The 20,303-nt window shown below is 36.5% G+C and overlaps 2 protein-coding genes across 2 annotated transcripts in view; one reads left to right on the top strand and one right to left on the bottom strand.

Moving 5' to 3' along the window:
* LOC149729198 (uncharacterized) overlaps positions 1-20,303 on the top strand; it is a 41,875-nt gene that overhangs the window by 8,333 nt on the left and 13,239 nt on the right. Inside the window, exons 13-23 of the mRNA XM_089886798.1 lie at positions 15,724-15,768; positions 16,116-16,268; positions 16,732-16,928; positions 17,289-17,371; positions 17,779-17,948; positions 18,272-18,373; positions 18,581-18,673; positions 18,732-18,878; positions 19,232-19,298; positions 19,350-19,414; positions 20,022-20,122. Of these exons, the coding sequence (XP_089742924.1) occupies positions 15,724-15,768; positions 16,116-16,268; positions 16,732-16,928; positions 17,289-17,371; positions 17,779-17,948; positions 18,272-18,373; positions 18,581-18,673; positions 18,732-18,878; positions 19,232-19,298; positions 19,350-19,414; positions 20,022-20,122 (1,223 nt within the window). The remainder of the gene's footprint in view (positions 1-15,723; positions 15,769-16,115; positions 16,269-16,731; positions 16,929-17,288; positions 17,372-17,778; positions 17,949-18,271; positions 18,374-18,580; positions 18,674-18,731; positions 18,879-19,231; positions 19,299-19,349; positions 19,415-20,021; positions 20,123-20,303) is intronic.
* Positions 773-13,279, bottom strand: LOC149729199 (uncharacterized). Its single transcript, XM_089886816.1, has 11 exons — positions 11,113-13,279; positions 9,522-9,663; positions 8,327-8,462; positions 5,993-6,147; positions 5,563-5,675; positions 4,448-5,447; positions 3,997-4,117; positions 3,586-3,801; positions 2,243-2,382; positions 1,621-1,963; positions 773-1,453 (listed from the first exon to the last, which is right to left on the bottom strand). The coding sequence occupies exons 2-11, from the start codon at positions 9,642-9,644 to the stop codon at positions 1,227-1,229; spliced, it is 2,574 nt and encodes an 857-aa protein (XP_089742942.1). The 5' UTR covers positions 9,645-9,663; positions 11,113-13,279; the 3' UTR covers positions 773-1,226.

Raw genomic sequence — 20,303 nt, 5'->3', positions numbered from 1 at the left:
TTTTTTGAACTAAAAAACACGACACCAATAGCGGTTGTAACGCAACATTCCATCTATTGTTAGTTGTTTGTGACCAAACAACCACGATTGTTACACGCGACTCCCTCGGGTCGAGTTTAGGGGATTCCCCCAGTATTTTTCCAGGTTATATAAGTGTGATGTCATAATTATGTGACTTTGAGATAATTAGTGTAATATGCGTGATTTTATTGCGGTAAAGGTATTTTAAGTAAGTTGTTTACCGTTTAACTCTTGGATTCTAACAATTAGAACAAAGATTGATTTCTTTAGTTTCTCTGTGGTTATCACATTGGTTAATTCACAACCATGCTTGTACCAGTGACCTCATGTTTTCTATAAATTAAGGATTTGTATTTTTATAACTCTTGTTGTAGTTGTGTACGGTTTGTTCGTAAGATTATAATCATGCTGTTTGTACCAGTGTAAAGTTGTTTATTACCAGTTGGTCATACTTTACCCAAAGCCTGCTTATCTACGCACTGTTTGTTAATATTTTTGTTGTTTATTTGTTTGGTTTGTCATTGAAACCCTGATTTTATATTTGTTGTCATATTCTATCTATTTGTATATTTTCCATTCATGCAAGGCTTATCCATACACTGTTTCGACCGTTGTTGTTAATATTTGTATCGTACTTTGGCTCTAGTTTTGTAACGTTTGAATTGGCTGTAAGACATATAGTTGTTTGTTGTCATATTCTAGATAGTTGTATTTTTCTTGTTCTTTCAATATCTGCTTACCCACACACTGGTTCATGATTGTTAATTTTATTTTTATTACAAAAAAACTTTGGAACTTTCCTCAAAGAGGTACGACTCCATACAACACCAAGTGGTTGGGATTTAAACTAAACATGACCACCAGAGGTCACTATCGACCTATAGTAATAGACCGTAGTCTGGTAGAGGTTTCACACGTTTATGTCACTTGAGGTTAAAGAATGTAACTTATTTAACGCATGGCAGGGTAACGACAGTCGTTATAACACGGGTGTTCTGTTCCATACACCTTGTGCCCGCTTACAAGTTATCACGTATGTAACTTTGTGGGTGATTGTTTTTCTGTATGACTGACAATTCAGACAACCCATTAGTGACCACTGGGTTGGATCAATTGCTGTTAAGTGTTTTGCCCACATTCGCCCACAATGGTAGCAGCGACGAGACTTGAAATCAGTATCCTCATGCATTCGCCGCCCCGAAAGTTCAGAGTATGGTTTCCTCGTTAGTGGTTTGACCTTTATTAACCTCAGCCATGTCAATCATCTGCTGCCAATCTTCCCAACCCCCAATTAATTTAAATGAGGTTGATGAACTTTGACCTTTCGAACTTTGACCCTTCTCCTCGTCTTCATCTATTGTTCCGTCACTTTGCTTCTCACCCGGGGAAGTGAACCCGCTACCCGTCAACGATAAGCGGAGGTTTTTTCCCCCTGAGGAAAAAGTTCAAATGAAAACATAAATTTAAAAGTTATTTAGCTAATTTAAAAAATATAAAATCTTTTTAAAAAAAAACTACTTAATTTTAGTCAACAAAAACTTTTTCAATTAAAAAAACACTATTTTTCCAAATAAACATAAATATAAACTTTCCACCCACCCAATCTATGCATCAACCTCGACCAGCGTTCTTTGTTACGTGCGTGTCTCTCTCGTTTCATAGAAATCTCATCACTCGTTATATTATGATCAGCAACAACTGAAAAGTCTCGTCGTGCGTTCGCAAACGAGACGTTCACGTCGCGGTTCTGGGGGTCAGGGTTCGATTCACGGCCAGGGTGGATACATTTACACATCCCTGCGAGTTTTCGTCGCAGAAAATGTCGTATTTCACGTTGTGTCATCGCGTATACAATAGGGTTGAGCAAAACACTGAGAAAGCTGAGAATTCTGGTGGCTGTGAATACTGCATGGCACGCGTGGCCTCCTAAACCAACCATGCCCTGTGTAGATGGGGGGGGGGGTTATTCGTATATAGGGGTTGTGGTTTATTACTGTTAAATAAAGTGAGGTCCTCAGTAACGCACAATTTGCAAGTGCTGCATGTTCTATTAAGGAGTATGCAATGTTTGGTTTTGGGGTAATGCGACAACTCCTGGACCTCTAACAAGGATCTCACCCATATAGAATAAAATAGAAAATAGGCACACCTGAGACCTGGGATGTAGGTCTATTACCCCAACACCCAGGGTGCTACCATCCACACCCAACATACACCTCACCTCAACAACATACACAACAGCTACAATCCTCTGTGGAAGCCAACAAACAGCGAACACACAAACGTATGTGAGAACGGTTCGTGATATTCGTAGATGACGTTCAGCGTTCTTGTGCACGATTGTTTTACGAAGGGTACCCCCTGTTGAGGGATTGTTATTATTACACTCTAGTTGTTTCCAAGGTGTTAATTACATTAAACGACTAGTTTTAATATAATCGTATATTGTAGCTTGTTTATATTGGTCAACTGTTGTTTTTCTATCTGGAAAATGCAAGTAGGTGTTGTTTAATATTTATAGTAGGGTGGGGGAAGATGGGACACCTTTAGCACTTAATATCCAAATATACTGATCGTGTTTTTAACAATATACAACGGTCTATGGGACACATGAGGATAGTTTCATATTTCTTTGAATATTCTTTGTTTACTACTAAATGGGACGAGAAAATAGAGTTAAAATGTGTCCCATCTTCCCCCATCGTACTGTATCTTTAAGAAGTGAAAATACATCAGCCATATACAAGGGAATATTTAATTTACGTCCTTGTCTTAATATTATATTGTCGCTTGTTTATGTTGTTAAAGTTCATGTTGTTTCCTGATAGAGAAACTTAACTTTTCTTCCTTATATTCATGTTAGAACATATTATGGTGTGGTTGGTTCCGTGCTACAGGTTTATTAATTGTTCACAATATTATATCGAAAGTTTATGTTGTTTTTATCTTGAAATTCTCTTCTTGATAAAATTTGTTGGAACAGAGGTTAGAAGTTTATTGTTTGTATGTGTGATGTCATAATGAGATTTGTGATGTGATAATGTGATGATAAAAGATGATTGTTTACATCATAATAAACATTGTTGGCAGGAATGTGGATTGTGATGCGATAATGTGGATTGCTTTGTAACAAACACAATGATGAGAATTGTTTCCTAACAATGTGGGTGGTCTGGTGTGTTTCATTATTGTAGTTGTGAATTGTGATAAACAGTATTGATTATTTTGTTGTTGCGACGGGGCATAATATAATATAAATTGACCCGTATCGTAAAAAACATTGTTATTATATTATACCAGTGTTCTGCCTGCCATGCGTTGTTTTGAGACTTTAAGTATTTGGTTTATTTTGTTGTAAGCTTATGAAGTCTTGTCGTATCGCATACCAAACGTTGGTGGAATAAAATTAGTATTTGCCAATTGTGGAAAAAATGAAAAATTTAATTTGCATAGATTTAAAAGTTTGTATTTTGTTAAACATTCCATCCCTGAACAAACACTTGGAACTTCATTTTATTAAAGCAATCTAATCTAATGATTTGTAACTTAGCGGTGACAACTCACCTCCGCCGCTTGCCCTTGACGTGGCAGAGTAAGCCCGGCTTCTGTAGTTTGAGGTCGTTGACGCTTGTCGTTGGTATCTTGGCCGCGCGTCAGGTTTCTGTGCGTATAACCTCGCGTAACTTCCGTGGAATAATTCCTGTGTGGAATCCCCACTAGGAGGCGACGTTGGTTTGGCCATTGTGACATCATCAACACGGTCGTAAAGAGGCTCCGTTTCTGTGGGCCAGCAGGAAAAGTAACATCATAATACAAAGTTAGAATAGTTGAGACAAAATCCTAAACTTTCTATACAGTCTTAGCAATTTGCTAGAGGTTTGATGCTGCCACCATTGTAAACGTATGTGACTTTGTAAGTCATAATTCGAAATAAAGTTAATTTCTATAATTATTCCTAAAGCTTTTTACACCCACCATCTAATACAGGGGGTGAAGCCTCATGGGGGCTGCGTATGGTTTCTGATGACCATCGTCGTGTGGGGGGTGAACGGGGGTGTGTGGGGGTTTCGGTCGATGACGCTCGTTGTACCAGGGTCTGGGGGTTTAGGGGGTTATATGAAAATAATACAAGTATTATATGCAGTAATATAACAATGTTATGAAATAAATATTTTTGAAAAACCTAAATGTTTAATGTATATATGACATCACACACCTTATATATGACATCACACACCTTATATATGACATCACACACCTTATATATGACATCACACACCTTATATATGACATCACGCACCTTATATATGACATCACGCACCTTATATATGACATCACACACCTTATATATGACATCACACACCTTATATATGACATCACACACCTTATATATGACATCACACACCTTATATATGACATCACACACCTTATCATGTACGAATATGGGAGCTGAGAGCCTCACTCCAGGGCTTGGTGTCGCCGCATGCAACGATGTTTGGTCGGTTTGGAAACTTTCAGCAGAGCTGGCCGAGCCCCCGCTTGTCCTTCTGCTGTGCGTTGGGTGCGAGAATGACGACAAACGAGGTCTTCTATCAACCCCCGCATCCCTGACCACAGGTTTCTCCTCCCTCCTCACCACTGGAGGTTTAACTACATCATCTCTGGATGATTTGACCTCGCTCCCCTCCAACCCCGTCCCACGATCGCGAGCTTTCTTCCTCAAACTTCTTCTCAACAACGGGGAACTACCTTTATTATAAGGTGGGGTGCTTTCACCCACATTTTTCACGGGCCCGCCCCCGCTTACAAACTGTCGCAAGAAATCCGACATTCTTCGTCCCAGTGTGCTCTCGCTCTCTATGACATCACAATCGTTCTCCATACGGTCCAACGCACGCACTCGGATCATGTGAGCGATTGAAACATAACTTATGAGAATCGCAAGGAAAGGGATGAAGAACCCGATGATGAGGTTCACAATGATGTTGTATATCTTCGCGTCTTTGTTCAACCTTGGATCGCATATGCCACCTAGTGGTTCCTTCTTAGATTTATTATGAATATGCGAAATAATCCCGTGGAATAATGAGAAATATATCTGGTGGTCAACCACTGTCATGTTATCACCGTTAGGTAATGTGACTTGGTACACAAATTGCATCAACTCCGGTAGCATGGTTATGTTACCGGTATCCCCATATATATCATCTGTATATAACTCCTGGTATTCCTCATACATTGGATCCATCATACCAGTATCTATCTCATCAATCAATGATAAATAATCCTCCTGCATGATATCATAGCAATCCACTGCGGATATTCCATCGTAATCCATTACATAAGTGAGGTTGTTGTCAGATGCGTGTTTGAGCGGTTCGTAACATTTCATGTACATGTGTGTCTCTGCTACCTTCATGTTGGCCCTGTCAATCAAATATAATCTGTCAATCAAACACCACCTGTCAATCAAACAACTTATCAATCAAACACACAGTTATCGAAAACATAATAAAACCCATAGAAATCCTATAAACTTACGGTCGTGTGATGTTTATGTTGTCAGTAACGAGATCGAGTCGAATGAAGCTCGGCAGTGCGCATGAGAATGCTATCAACCACATGAGGGCACTAACACCGTAGATAAATTTCCGCTGTAACATAGAAATAATATAAACTTTGAAACTATAAATGGTTCAACAAAAAATGCTGCAACACAAAAATAAAATAAAACACATAAATATTTTATTCAGTGGTGCAGCTCAGTGTTTGGCATGCTCAGTGGTGAGGTCACTAATCGGTTGTTTGAATTATCCCTGGTTATACATAAAAAAATCACCACAAAGTTACATACATGGTAAACTCGTAAGGTTAAACAAGCTACACTCATTCATTCATTTATAAACTGTGTCAAAATTAAATGTTCGAAGCATAAATCGATAAACTCTAAATCTAAAGTACAAAACCTTACATTAAACTGATATCGTTGGCACCTGAGTGATTTCCACACGGCAACGCACCGTTCAACACTCATCGTGGCAAGCAGAAAGATATTGATGTAATAATGGAAGTTGTACACCGCGTATATGAATCTGTACAACGTGAGAGAAGAGGTGGGGGGAGGCTCTGTGGGGGGGGGGGGGTGTTATTGTACAGTTGGTTTCTATATTGTTAAAAGTTGGTACAAACATAACAGTGCGTAGGTCGGACACAAGTGTCTTAATTTAGAAATTAAAGTTACAAATATGTTATGATTCACTATAAGTGATTTAAGTAGATTGTGGCTTATTATAAATGATGGGCTTTTGTGGTAGAGAGGGTTGAAAGATTTTTGGTTATTTATATAAACACAAATCAATGTGGGTTAATTTATACTTTATTGTGGGATCAGCAGCAACACATTTTATTTGATGCTTTCCTCTGTGGGGGAAGTTGGGAGTGTTATGTATAAAGATTGGTTATTGATTTTTTATGGAATTGCTTGGTTTAATTGTATTGGTTCTTTGTTGCTTTGTAATAAAGGTTTTGTTTCGTTAAAACTGTCCAGAAAGTCGCTTTGCTTTTTATAAAAGTAAGTTTTATTTACTCTGTTGTATTTGTCACAGTTATTTTTTAAGAACGATGTGTTTTTTTCTAATTTTTTAATGAAAAAAATTAATTGTATTGTTGATTGTGACATCATAGGTTAATTACCCATAATGCCTTGCATTAGGAAGGGATGTACGAACACCAAATATGGAAATTATACCCATGAGAAATATTCGATATATTTATAAGGTTTCTATTTTTAAAAAACCCGGAAATTTGATTCATTGTTCCCTCTATTATGACATCACAATACTACCGGCCAACTACTATTATGACGACACAGCTGTGTTTGCACGCTTCAGTGCACTTATCCTCGTGACCCAAACCCTGGTGGGGAAGCGACATGCTTCATCTGGTGAGGTCCATGTGGTAGCACCCTGGGTGTTGGGTCCCATGGCTTGTAGGACCTCACCCATATAGAATGTGCATATACAATGTTGGGGTAATGGGCCAACTCTGTAGGACCACATACATTATAATAAACCCCCAACCCACCCCATATCCATTCTAACCACCCCCAGCCATGCAAACCCCCACCCCCATGGTTGTTGACACACGGGTGTTTAACCTACCTCTCATCCATTTTAAAACCAACCATTCAAATTTACTGAATCGTGAAATTTTAAACAATTTACTTTCATTAGAACAATGGAACTATAGTGACCACTTTTCACTTATTGTGATGTCATAATCCCCCCATTTTTACAAATTATTTATTCTTTCTACCAAGTTATTAGATTTTTCCAAGTTTTTCTTTGATTAAAGTGAAGATATAATCCAGACATATCATTGGTTTATTGTAAAATAACTTCTTCTATTATTTATAAATCAATAAACTTTACTTTCTTTACCAAAAATTAAAAGAAATCGCCATTTTTTTTAAATAGTTGTAAAAGCAGTTATGACTAAAATTGCGATATGTTGTAGCTATATTTTCCTTGTTGGTTTTCACCCAAACTATCGTCGCATCATGACATACCGTGCGGTGTTTCACTCGTTTAAAAGTTTATTTACACGCCTCACTGACTTTCTGTAAACCGAGCATTTAAAAGTCGTTGGGGCGTGACGTGTCATTCGAACCCGTTATGTCAACATTGTGGAGTAATAATAGTGATTGTGATGTCATAGTCCATACCAAGTATTTGATGTCTATGTACAAAATATCGAACCCTTGTGTTTCAAGCACGTATATCCGCTGAGATCAAACAAGTTTTGTTTGAAACTGAAAACATCTTGAAAATTGAAATTGAAACTTTGTTTCACAGTTTTAAGTACTGTTGCTGCACCAGGTTTAAATTCAAATATATTTCAATATTTTGTTAAAAATTCTGCTGACCGCATTAAGACTTCACTATGTTTAAAGTTTATGGATTGTTGTTTTATCATGTTTGTTGTTTCTTTTGTAAATGGGATTGTTTTTTTAAGTTTTTAAATGATCGGTAAACAAAAAACGTCATGGTAAGTTTAAAATAAAACAATTTATTTAAACTTTAATTTGAGTAAAATTGATTTATAACTGTAGAATTTATTTTCATTTAAATTGATCTTCAAGCTTGGTATGTTGTGTTTGTTTATGGTTTGGTGGTGTGTGCAAACACCTTCAGTATTATCATCAATCATTTTGGTTGGTTTGGTCATTTATATCCTTGTGGGTGGGAACTTGAGTGACTTATCCATGGTTGCCCCCCCCCCCATACCCACAGTCGAGCATACGTACCTGCGTTAGCTTGCAAAGTTGGTTCCGTTGGTAGTTCATGTAGGAACAGTGATGTCATAATGAGCCATACTAAGCAAACAATGAGGTCTGTTGCGGCGATTTGAATCATATATGTGGTGTATATGGAACCTCGGACCTGTCAATATATAGGTTACCTCATAACATATCATAAATTTATTTATCTCCAACACGACAGCGAAAAGAAGAAAATTAGCGCCAAAACGACAGTCGTTTAAACACGCTATGGTTAAAAAGTGTTGGAAATAGCATCAGTTAAAATCGTGGCTGTTGCATTCAACCCATGCTCGCTGTCGAGTTGCTATTACTGAGTAATGTGTCGTGTGTGATATATGAAGGTGTAATGACATTTCCATGTTATATTATACGAGATATTCATGTTGCAAAACAACCGTAACGGTAACGCCCGTATGCACAACACGTATTATGACGTCAAAACCATGTTTCGAATCCACAATCGCGGTAAAAACGACCGTCATTGTTGATCGATTATTATGACGTAATGTGCGTAAAATTTAAATGCCAGTTGTGACGATGCATAATGTGCGGATTGTTTGCAAACTCGTAACTTGTAAGCGGACACGAGGTGTATGAAGCAGAACACCTGTGTTATAACGACTGTCGTTTCCCCGCCATGCGAGGATAAATAATATACATACGTGGTAACTTAAGCTGGCACACAGAACACCCGTGTTATAACTTCACGCGATGTTGTTGTTCATTGAAAGTAATTTTCTCCTACCGCCATAAACATCTTATAACCATCACAATAACCTCATTAATCACCACATGGTGGCGGTATGGGTGACATGTATTTCCATATTTGGAAGAAACGCGAAATCGTGGTTTGTTTTATTCGATTGTGACGAAACAATGAACCCGCAAGTAACGCGAAAACGCGGCAACTTTTGCTTGTGACGTCACAAAGCGTGGATGAATTCTCGAACAACAACATGAACTTTTCTCGTCATGACGTCACAGGAGATAATAAACGTCGCTTTATGGATGTTTCTACAATCCATTATGATGTCACAATCATTTTACATTCAAGAATAATAATAATTAAAATCGAATAAACGCAGTATGACGTCACAGTGCCTATTTCGTTTTTCAATTTTCTCTTTGTTTTATATAATATAAAAGTGTGAACAAACATAGTTGTCTATAAAAGCAATACCTGTTTCTTGACACAGAACAATCCCAACATAGCTGTATTGAGGCCGATCCCGCATATGCATAGAAATATTATAACTACATCTTGGGCCAAAGCCATGGTCACGTGGTCTTCGTAACTAAACATTTTGATTTTCCCTACATACCTTCATAGAAATCATATATTAAATATTAGTCCATAGAAAACACAGTAGGTCAGGGCAAGATGGTACCGTTGGCAATTAAATCCCATATTTTCGGATCGTGTTTTTAACAATTAACATGGCTATTTTAGTCGTGAGGATACGGCTATATGTTTCGGTAGATATTTTTTGTTTACAACCGAATGAGGCGAGAAGAGAGAATGAAAACATGTCCCATTTTGCCCCAACCCGTTATAACACAACTTTATTCATCTCTCGGCGTACGATAACGAAGTTGAAATTAATTAAAACAACGGAGAAAGGAGTTAAGTGTAGCGACCACGCTTCTATCAATTCACTCGTAAAAATGTGTTTAATCAAAAGCGTGTTAAATCATATATAAAACAGAAATCAATGGAAATCATATATAAAACATTAACCTATAAAAATGTCATTATGACGTCACATCCTGCATTACATCCGGATTATGAGATAACAATCAGATCGATTGTTAACACTTCCGGATTTGTCGCATTACCAACAATCCGCTTTGTGACGTAATAATCACCTTCTGTCACGTAAACCGCGAAACATTTACAATTGTGACGTCACATAATGCATTGTCGACGATTATAGAAAAGTTCCAAATTAGAGAATCGAACAAGAGAACACGAAAGGATAAAACACGTGTTTTCTGTTATAAGTTTCAATACGAACATAACAACTTCTACTTATATATATATATGACATTACGTTTAGTGTTAACATTAAAAGATACAATGTAATCTATAATATAACACAATTGCTTAAAAAATTAAAAACGTTTCAGTTTAAAAATATAAATAAATAAATCCCCAAAACTAAAATTTGAACTTTCGACGTCACGGAAGAATTAAGTTTAAACCGAAACATTTGAAATGAAAACCATCGTATAATTATATATATACGTTCTCTAGTGTTTATATTTTATTGCCTAAATCCCCCCCCCCTCCCACACGCCCACACCGAATCGCGCTAATCGCGTCGCGTTCACAACAATACATGATTCATTGTAGGTTCGCGTGCGAAACATTCGCGTTTGTTTTCGTGGAATTTACCTCCAACAACATATATATGTATATACGTGTGTGATGAACTTAAATTCTTAGTTCACAGATTAAGAAATGTCATAAAATATTATAATGAGTAATAGACGCTATTATTTGTCTCTTAATAACGGTAGCGAAGATTGAAAATATTTAAAACGAAAAGTCAGGATATAGCGATAAAACTACAGTTGTTTACAGTTGGAACTTCTTTATATTTACAAAAGATATTTATATTCACCCCTTACACACCTATGTGATAGTATGTACATATTAAGGCTTGACATAAAATCAAAAACCACTAATATTTAATATCTATCTTATCCTATAACACAGCATGTGTGTAATATGTTTGTCTGCTTACATACAAGTGGCTTACCCATCTTACCCCAACCTGACCAGATACCCTGTATCTTTGTCCCATACACTTCGTGATATTTACAAACGTTCACACCCGATGCCTATGCATCAACTTTGTGCTTGAAATATAACTGTATTTACCTATATCTATAGTTAATTACAATTGCTGGAATAACTGACTTATTATTTCGTTTGCTTTCGTCAAATTTACTTCCTATAACAAATCTGAAAATTTTTAAACACATAAATTTCTCCTATAAATAGTTTGTACCTTATATTTTTCATGAAAACTATAAAGTAAGAAAGTCAGTTATAACCTATATGTGACCCCCCCCCCATGCCGTAACATCGATAATATGCACAAAGGTTTGGAATACAACTAACTATTACGTCACAATCCACCATTCCAGTATCCGATTGTTATCGAACTATTTGTTTATTACGTCACTATCCAACGGTTTATTAAATTCCAAATAAAAAGCTTTCGAGCAATATTTACATTCTAATATTGTTACGTCATAATACTAACAGTAATTTTTACTTGGCGCGTTTTAACAATGGTAGTGTGGCCAACAATCACTATTGTCACAATTACGCTAAACATCGTAACTTTATCTGGAACTTGAACGTTTCATTATGACGACACAATACTCATTATTACAAAACATCGGTTTCCGACAAATCCCGGTGGGAAATACAAAACATGGAAATATTCGTAACAAAGGATTAATAAACACGTCACAATCAGCATTATTACCAACAATCCCCATATTAATTTCTGGAACATTTATTACAAATATATATCATGACGTCATAGATAAGTATATAATGATAAACAATGTACATTATTATTTAATAATCACGTGCGCTATCAAAATTAACTGAAATAAACTAAACAATTACTTTACTTAAACTATATATTCCCGTAGCCTAATGTTATGTTCGAAGTTATAGAAACAACATATATATATATATTCTACTTTCAACCAATGTAAAATATAGTAGTTACTCTTGCATATTCCTTACTATATTATACCAACTCCATCTGCCATGCACGAATCAAACTTTTAAAATATCAAACACTTGAAATACCGCATGGCAAACGAACGTTGGTATATTATAGTCAGGTTCTCCCATATAAACAACGTTAAACATCCAACTTATCCATTACTGTGGTTAAACTAATCATGTTTCATTGTTACGTAACTAATCTTTATTATAAAACAACAATCGCTTCTATGGTAATTTATTTTGACGAATTAATAAAACTTCTCAATAGTTGCGGCAATAACAAACAATCTTCTATGACGTCATAATGATGAACAAACAAATTCTCGCGACAACACTCTATACGCTGCACCCCTAACCCATACAGTAACCCTACCATACCTAGTGTACCACACACCCATTCCTACCAGGAGCTACATACCAACTGATTAGGCTACCTCCGCCACGCATGGCCGAACACATCATGTTTATGCTTCAGCCCAACGTCGCCCGCAGGCTCAAACGCACGACATCGAGGAATAAAACCAAATGCCAACATTTTTAGCAAAATTTAAAAAATATGATAAAAATAAGTTAATTCTACAAAGTTTGTGATAATTTGATTTCGTATTAATTAAATGATTTGCGCTTTACGTATTTGTGTTGGGTCGATTGGAATTTAAAATAGTTAAGCTGTAATTATCGTGGTAATCCCAAGCCTAAGGTATAACACGGCACTTATATCAGCAATCCTTGTAATCAAGCTACGTTTACAAATATCTGCGCTGAACAACGCTGGCTGTAGATATTTCTTTGTTTGTTCTTTTTACACCGAGGCGTGCTACGCTGTAGTGTAAACGCCGCTTAAAACACAAAGAAATATCCACAGCCATCGTACATATACCACATCAAACTTATCGTCTGCTACACTTTATCTTGTTATTTACGTCACTAATGACGTCATACGCCTGGTTTTCGTCCAGCTTCGACGTGAAATTCAATCAAATAATCCACAACGCGACTATCGCCTCTGTAATACTGTCCATTATGACGTAACAAACAACACTCCGCGGCTTCTTGAATCGAAAACAAAAATCTCATTTTCTTCCAAGAAAAACTCGAGAGCACTTATCACGGTTCAATGATCACTTGTGACGTCATAAGCGCATCGAATCGACGATCACGTGGCCGATTTTGAATTTTAATTATGACGTAAATACGCGACAACGTTCGATTATTTAAAAGTAACCCCAACCCCCACTGTACCACTCACCCACACCTCCACAGTTAACCAAGTAGATTCGACCACCCGCCACAATATTGACAACACGCCGCTCAATCCTCGTGTCCAACCCCAACCACATTTCACCCAACCCCCATACAAACCCATACACACCACGTATCACCCCAGCCAACCAAACCACGAACCCACATATACATCTAATGAACTTTCACCTCAACAATCCGGTTCCACAATCTCCGCTATGACGTAACAAGCCGCTTTGTTGCGTGATCAATTACCGACAACCGTAGCGTCGTGATTACACGCGTATTATCGTTTATTACGTCATAATCACTTTTACAACGTCACAGACGTGGTTGTTTATTCATTAGCTAACTCCACGTCATAATTACAACTTTCCTCGTATCAATGACGTCATTATTAATGACGTCACACAATTATATACCCGAGGACAAAGTCCATAACCTGCATATATCCTCCCCTCGTTCTATTATTACATCGATGTACGTCATAATACAAACCTCGTTCTATAATTACGATTGTTATCGAACAATGGACCTTGTTACGTAACAATGTTAACTATGTGATCACACATGGTGTTCGCTTGATTAACCGACCACAAACCCGGTTGTGACGTCACAATAAACAGGATCTAATTCACTTCCTCCTTTCACACTTCATGACGTCACCCACGTCCCATTACCAAGCAACCATGTAGGGTAACCCCCCTTACCCCTAAGCTCCCGTTTACCCCTTACCCACCCACCCAGAACCACTTGACACTTTCTACTTGACACTTGCCACTTATAAGTGACAACCTTCAATTACTCAGCAATGTGACGTCACAAAAGCATTTGTTCCAAATTCCTCCCGGCCACAGTCGCTATTGTGACGAAATAAAAAGGAACTTGTTGAACGATTGTGTCGTCACTTTCTTATATGTGACGTCACAATCAGTTAACAATCGTGTGTTCGAACCAAAGTTAGTATAGACCAAGTTAGGAAACGGCGCTCGTGTCCGCCATTACGGAGCCCACAGAGCGTGAATCGCCTATACAAATGCATGGTCGGCGTGTGTTTATTTGGTTCTTGTAAGCAATACAAAGCTAGAAAACACGTATAGCGGTTGTTTTAACATTTAAAATATAATTTCTTATATAAATCTTGTTATATAATATTAAATCTAGGAATTAATGTGGAGTAAATTAGTATTTTGACTGGTTTTCGGCGTGCAGTGTGGTTTAACAGGGTACTTTACGTTGGCGATTAAGACTAGCAGCAATCAGCTTAGTTTACATAATAGTATATGGATCATACCTACGAATCTACAGAGCCATTCTTTACTACATTTATAATCCAGCATGAGTGGACATGCAGCTCCAAACTGCTTAAGTACTAGCAGATAAGATATTCGCGTTTTCCGATTTCATAAAGACCCGGAACGCAAAAAGGTAGCTTACTAATTCAAGCAAAGGAACAAAAATAGTAACTTAGTATTGTTTTCCTCAATGTCACTTCGATTTTAGGCAAATTTTACAAAGATACCTTAAGATTCGTTACCGGGTATACGTGTTAAATTTGTGAGCCAAAAAGTAAAATCACCGCAATTTGCATGCAAAACTGCAGCTGGATACACCAGTTTATGGTAATGTTATGCGTTTTTGTTTGTATTTTTATATTTTAAACATGTTCTTTTATGTTTTTGGTTAGTAAACTTGATATTTTCTGTTTTTTTACTCTTTAATCGATTGATTGTTCAATAAAAGTTGATTATTTTTGTGAGGTTTATTATTGTGATAACATATAACATTAGCAGAAAGCCATTTTATGCGCAGAAGTGCTTTGTTTTTAAAAAATCGCAATATTTAAACGAAAAACAGCACACAGCAATGATAAAATGCTATGCTGTGGGCTCCGTAATGGTGGCGACTATGACGTCATAGACGCGAGACAATGGATAACAAGACTCGTTGTTTTACAATCCGTTTCCTAACTTGGTCTATACTAACTTTGGTTCGAACAAACAAATGAAACCGAAACGCCTTGTTCGCGATTGCATGTTTGTGACGTCACACCCGCTTATTGGAAACGAATAATTAAAATCGCGATGTTTGATAATTATTATTATTCTTCATTTTGACGTATTGATAGAATACCTTTATTACGTCACAGTCGACCGCGGTTTCGCGCTTATAGAACAATAATGATCGTTATCGCGTATTCGGCGACGTTTCCTTTGATTTATTACCAACAAATATTTGTGTGGCGTCATTAATCACTATTGTTACGTCACTATCGTCCGTTTAAGCTTTATATTCGGGAATAACAAACACGATAATTACGTCATACTTACCTTCGCGCTTATCGCGCATTGGCCTTGATGTGACGTAACAATGCATATTATTATAGGTTAATCAATCAAAGAAGAAAAACAATGAAAAGATTCTGGAAAAGGTGGGTTGGTATAACTATGTCTGGTGACCAGAGGGTACGTGGGTTCAAGGCTCGTCGCTGCCAACTTTGTTACTTGCTGCTACCATTGTGGCGTATGTGTCCATGGGCAAGAAACTTAACGGCAATTGCTCCAACCCAGTGGTCACAAATGGGTTGTCTAAATTATCAGCCATACAGAAAAAAATCACCTACAAAGTTACAAACGTGGTAACTCGTAAGCGGGCACTAGGTGTATGGAACAGAACACCCGTGTTATAACAACTGTCGTTGCCCCGTCATCCATGCGAGAATATAAGTTACACTTATTCATATGACGTCATAATTAACAATATATGATTTCTATGCAGAAAGCCCGCGAACCCAGTCCTACCACCCCACCAAGTGTTGAATATTTAGAACTTGTTCGTTCGGCATCGAAAGCGATTTGTAACAATCGATATCATGACGCAGCGAAAGATTACAACTTGGCTATTCAGCTTATGCTCAGCGTTGGGTCGCAGGTGCGTGGAAACATCCCACTTGTTGTTTTATCGTTATAATACTTTATACCAGGAAGGTAAAAGCTGTTTTAGGCTTGAAACTCGGGTACTAACATATATTGTCCCCCATATTACCCTTGTTTTATAAGTTAGGATGATATGTTGCCCCAAGCCCCACTACTGTTACTCCTATGTATGTTTACCCTCTTGTTACCTCAAATACAACATCTTATATGATACGAACCCAAATCTCAGATTACATAATGCTACTCCGTAATGTTGCTTTTATATTTCTATTTCTCTGAGTAAGGAAGATTAGATTATTTAAAACGAGCAGAAAGAAATGCACAACTAACTATGTCTTTGTGCGCCCCCCTTTATGTTTATAAATAACTAACCCCTGTTAAACATCACCCACCTTCTGTATATAATTCAGTTTTCACCTTTTTTTTATACTTTCCATAACTAACCCCCCCCCCCCTAGATATCGATGACGGCGCCTGAGAAGTTTGTTTTATATTACGTACGTGGTTCCGCTTCATTGGAGACGAGGTTACCCGGCGAAATACGTAGCTCGATTAATTATTTCAACTTTATCTGCGGTAACGAACGACCCGTCGCAACTTTCAACCACCCGATGGCGCTATACGCTAAGGCTCATGCTCTTTATTTACTCAATAAGTAATATAGTGTTTCTATGTTTTGGTTATACTGTTTCTATGTATAGTTAATATTATGATATTTTGATGCACTTGCTACCAGGCTTTATATTCATTAACCTCTGATATAAAAACATTAATACCAGTGTTGGATCTGCCATGTGTTTTAGTGTGTTTCATAGTTTTATGCCATAACCTAAAAACGTTGGAAAAATAAAATCAACGCTTTTACTTTTTTATCACAAAAGCCGGTTTATATATGTTGTTTCTATGTTATGTTTTCTATATATTATGTTAACATATTGTTTGTGTTACAATACTGTATATTAATGCTATATCTATGATATAACCAAGGGGAATACCCTACACTGATATTCTATAGTTTCACGGTGAGCGGTGAAGCATTACAACAAGCCAATCATGTGATCAATCGAACTCAGTTCCGTGGATTCCTCACTTACCCAGGTTTGGCGAAGTTTCAATATATTTGAAGCAAGTGCATGGGTGTGTGGGTTGTATGGACTTTTAACGCGGCATGCCATTTATATATCGCCTTATACAACACAAACCTAATTAACTTCCAATGTAAAGCATGAAACCCTATTAAATAAGCTGCTTTAGTAGCTTGTGTATGTGTTACTGCCATGGTATGTATATGAGGTATTATTTCACAATCCTACATTACAATATATGGGTTATAACTCTACAGTTAAACACATGCACAATATATAGACATAGAATATGTTTCATCCCAATTACGTTAGGATTTTTAAATAATTTTGAAAAATATTTTTGAATTGTTTTTGTTTTTTCTTGGCCCAAGAATTTTTTAATTTTATAATTCCATTATGACATCACAATGTTTATTCCAGGAACTGACCAAGTTATTCCGGAATCATCTTTGTCAAAACTTTCTCAATTAATGAAACAACTAGCGTCATTGTTACGACACCCCCCATCACCTGTAGCTGTGTGCAGATATGACGACTGTTATAAAGAAAATAAAAGAAAAGAAATTTATTCAACTGATTTTAATTTTGAGGTATTCCAGTTTGTTTATTAGCTGGTTAGTTAAATAGAATTATTTTTTGTGTAATTTTTGTAAACTTGTAATAACATATAGTAGGGTGGGGGAGACGGGACACCTTTAGCACTTAATATCTAAATATCGCGTTCGTGTTTCAAACAATTAACAACGGTCCATGGGAGCCGTGAGAATATACGGTTTATAATTCTTTGAATGTTGTTTGTAAACCACCAAATGGGACGAGACAATACACTGAACATGTGTCCCATTTTCCCCCATCCTACTTTAACAACTTTTTATTATGAATCACATAACCTTTTTATTATGACATCACACAGGGGTTTGTTCAAGTTTCCTGTCATTGGAAGTGCGTGATTTGTTTTCATATTAAATGTTGGACCAAACTAAGGAACGAAACATACGAGAAAAAAAGAGACAAAGTATTTTGTTTGATAGAATTTACAATATCAGCATTTTATGATGTTGTTGGTATTATTTAGGTTGTTTAAAATATATTTAAATATAAATACATTCAGGTAATTTTTATTTAATAGTTTTTGCTACATTGTTTTTTACTTCACTGTAACATATAGATTAAAGTTAGACGGTATAAGTTAACGAAACTTGAACATAGAAATATTATACAGGATGTGTTTACCCAACCATGCGTAACGGACGGGTGTCGAGGACAAATTTATAAGATTTCTATTATTGATGAATTTGAACAAATAAAGAAACATGTAAGTTGTCTATGTTGATGATGTCATTAATCACATGTTTGATGACATCATAACACAGAAATGGGAAGGTAATTTAATTGACGAGCGAGTTGCTAAGCAACACGTCAAACAATCGAAGAATGATAGAAATTTTATAAAACGTCGCAAATCGATGAAAGAAGCGAAAGAACGGAAGTTGAAATGGAGGGAAAGCAACCGAGTTGAGGTCGGTGTTTGGTGGTTAACGTAAACATAGGCGCCAAACCTATTCAGGCCAACCCTGGTATTTCTACACTGCATTAATCAGTAAACATTACAACCAATAAGCTGGATTTGTTTCACAGGATTGTGTGACTAACTATCCCTGCCTCCCCTGTGTTTATAGGGTGTCTATATATCAATAATTGTTTTACCAACCCTTACGCTGATACCATTCACACTTGGCACGCATAGACGCAAAAGGTTCTTGACAGACTCTCCCAACATATTCAAAACAAATAATGTTCTTTTATTTTATCTTTGTAACTTTCATAGCACAAAACTTATCTCAACAAGTTTATGACACAATATTTTGTTTAGGAGTTACCTGAAGAAAATAAAGAGCCTGGAGTTTTGAAAGAAATTCCAGAAAATAAACCTTTGAAAGGTGATTGTTATGTCATAATGTTTATTGTTTATATAATTGTTGATGTTACAGTAATTACGGAGCAAGATTTATTGAACGCTCAAGTGTTGAGGAAAGATGAGAAAGAAATTGAAACGGTGAGGAAATCTGATGTTTTTGTGAATAAACAAATTCACTTGTGTCAGTTCACTAACTAAATATATTTAAGATATTTTTGTGAAAAAATACTTTTCTGTAGATTTAGTTCTGCTAATTCTTTTCCATGTAGTTCCCTTTTATAATGTGTTTGAACCCCAACACATATCATGCACCCCCCCATATAATAAGCGCACACGATATTTCAACATTAAGATATATGAAGATATTTATGTTGATGAGTTGCGTTGTGGAAAATTGTAAGAAGTTTTTTTGATAAATGCTTCTATTTTTTAACATAAATACCTTTTTGTGATATAGTAGGGTGGGGTAAGATGGGATAACTTTAGCACATAACATCCAGATATCCTGATCGTGTTTTAAACAATTAACAACGGTCTATGAGAGTCATGAGGACACAGTTTTATAATTCTTTGAATGTTCTTTGTTTACTACTAAATGGGACGAGAAAATAGAGTTAAAAAGTGTCCCATCTTCCCCCATCCTACTGTATATAATTATATCATATTAGTCCATGTGTTTGTACCCAAACTAAAGGAAGGCGGTCCTGCCGTTTCATCATGCATTTATAATATCCAACTTTTCCAGACGACCAAAACCGTTAAGAATAAAAAGAACAAACAAAAGAAGAAAGGTGCTGTAAGTCTATGGGATTTTCTTGGGGGAGGAAATATTACAAGTGAACAAGCGTACGTGGCATAGATATCTTATAATATAAATTGTAAACAACATAGATATCTTATAAAGTTGTATTATACTGTGGAGTAAGTTGGATGCTGTTAGCACATGATAACCAATATTTAATAATCGTGTTTTAAACGGTTAACACAGCTTTTATAGAGTGAGGAAACGATCGTATAATTCCTTGAA

The sequence above is a fragment of the Ciona robusta genome, chromosome 10 (assembly GCF_009617815.1).
Source record: "Ciona robusta chromosome 10, ASM961781v2".
NCBI classification, from domain to species: Eukaryota; Metazoa; Chordata; class Ascidiacea; order Phlebobranchia; family Cionidae; genus Ciona; species Ciona robusta.
The sequence above is the reverse complement of the archived record's forward strand: the minus strand, read 5'-3'. Positions and strand labels throughout refer to the sequence as shown.

Coding starts and splice junctions, on each gene's coding strand:
- LOC149729199 (XM_089886816.1), bottom strand. CDS start 9,644: ATGTTTAGTTACGAAGACCACGTGACCATGGCTTTGGCCCAAGATGTA. Junction 3,802..3,996: donor TTCACCCCCTGTATTAGATG/GTGGGTGTAAAA, acceptor GCTGGCCCACAG/AAACGGAGCCTCTTTACGAC. Junction 1,454..1,620: donor GAGGTTGATGCATAGATTGG/GTGGGTGGAAAG, acceptor CTTTTTCCTCAG/GGGGAAAAAACCTCCGCTTA.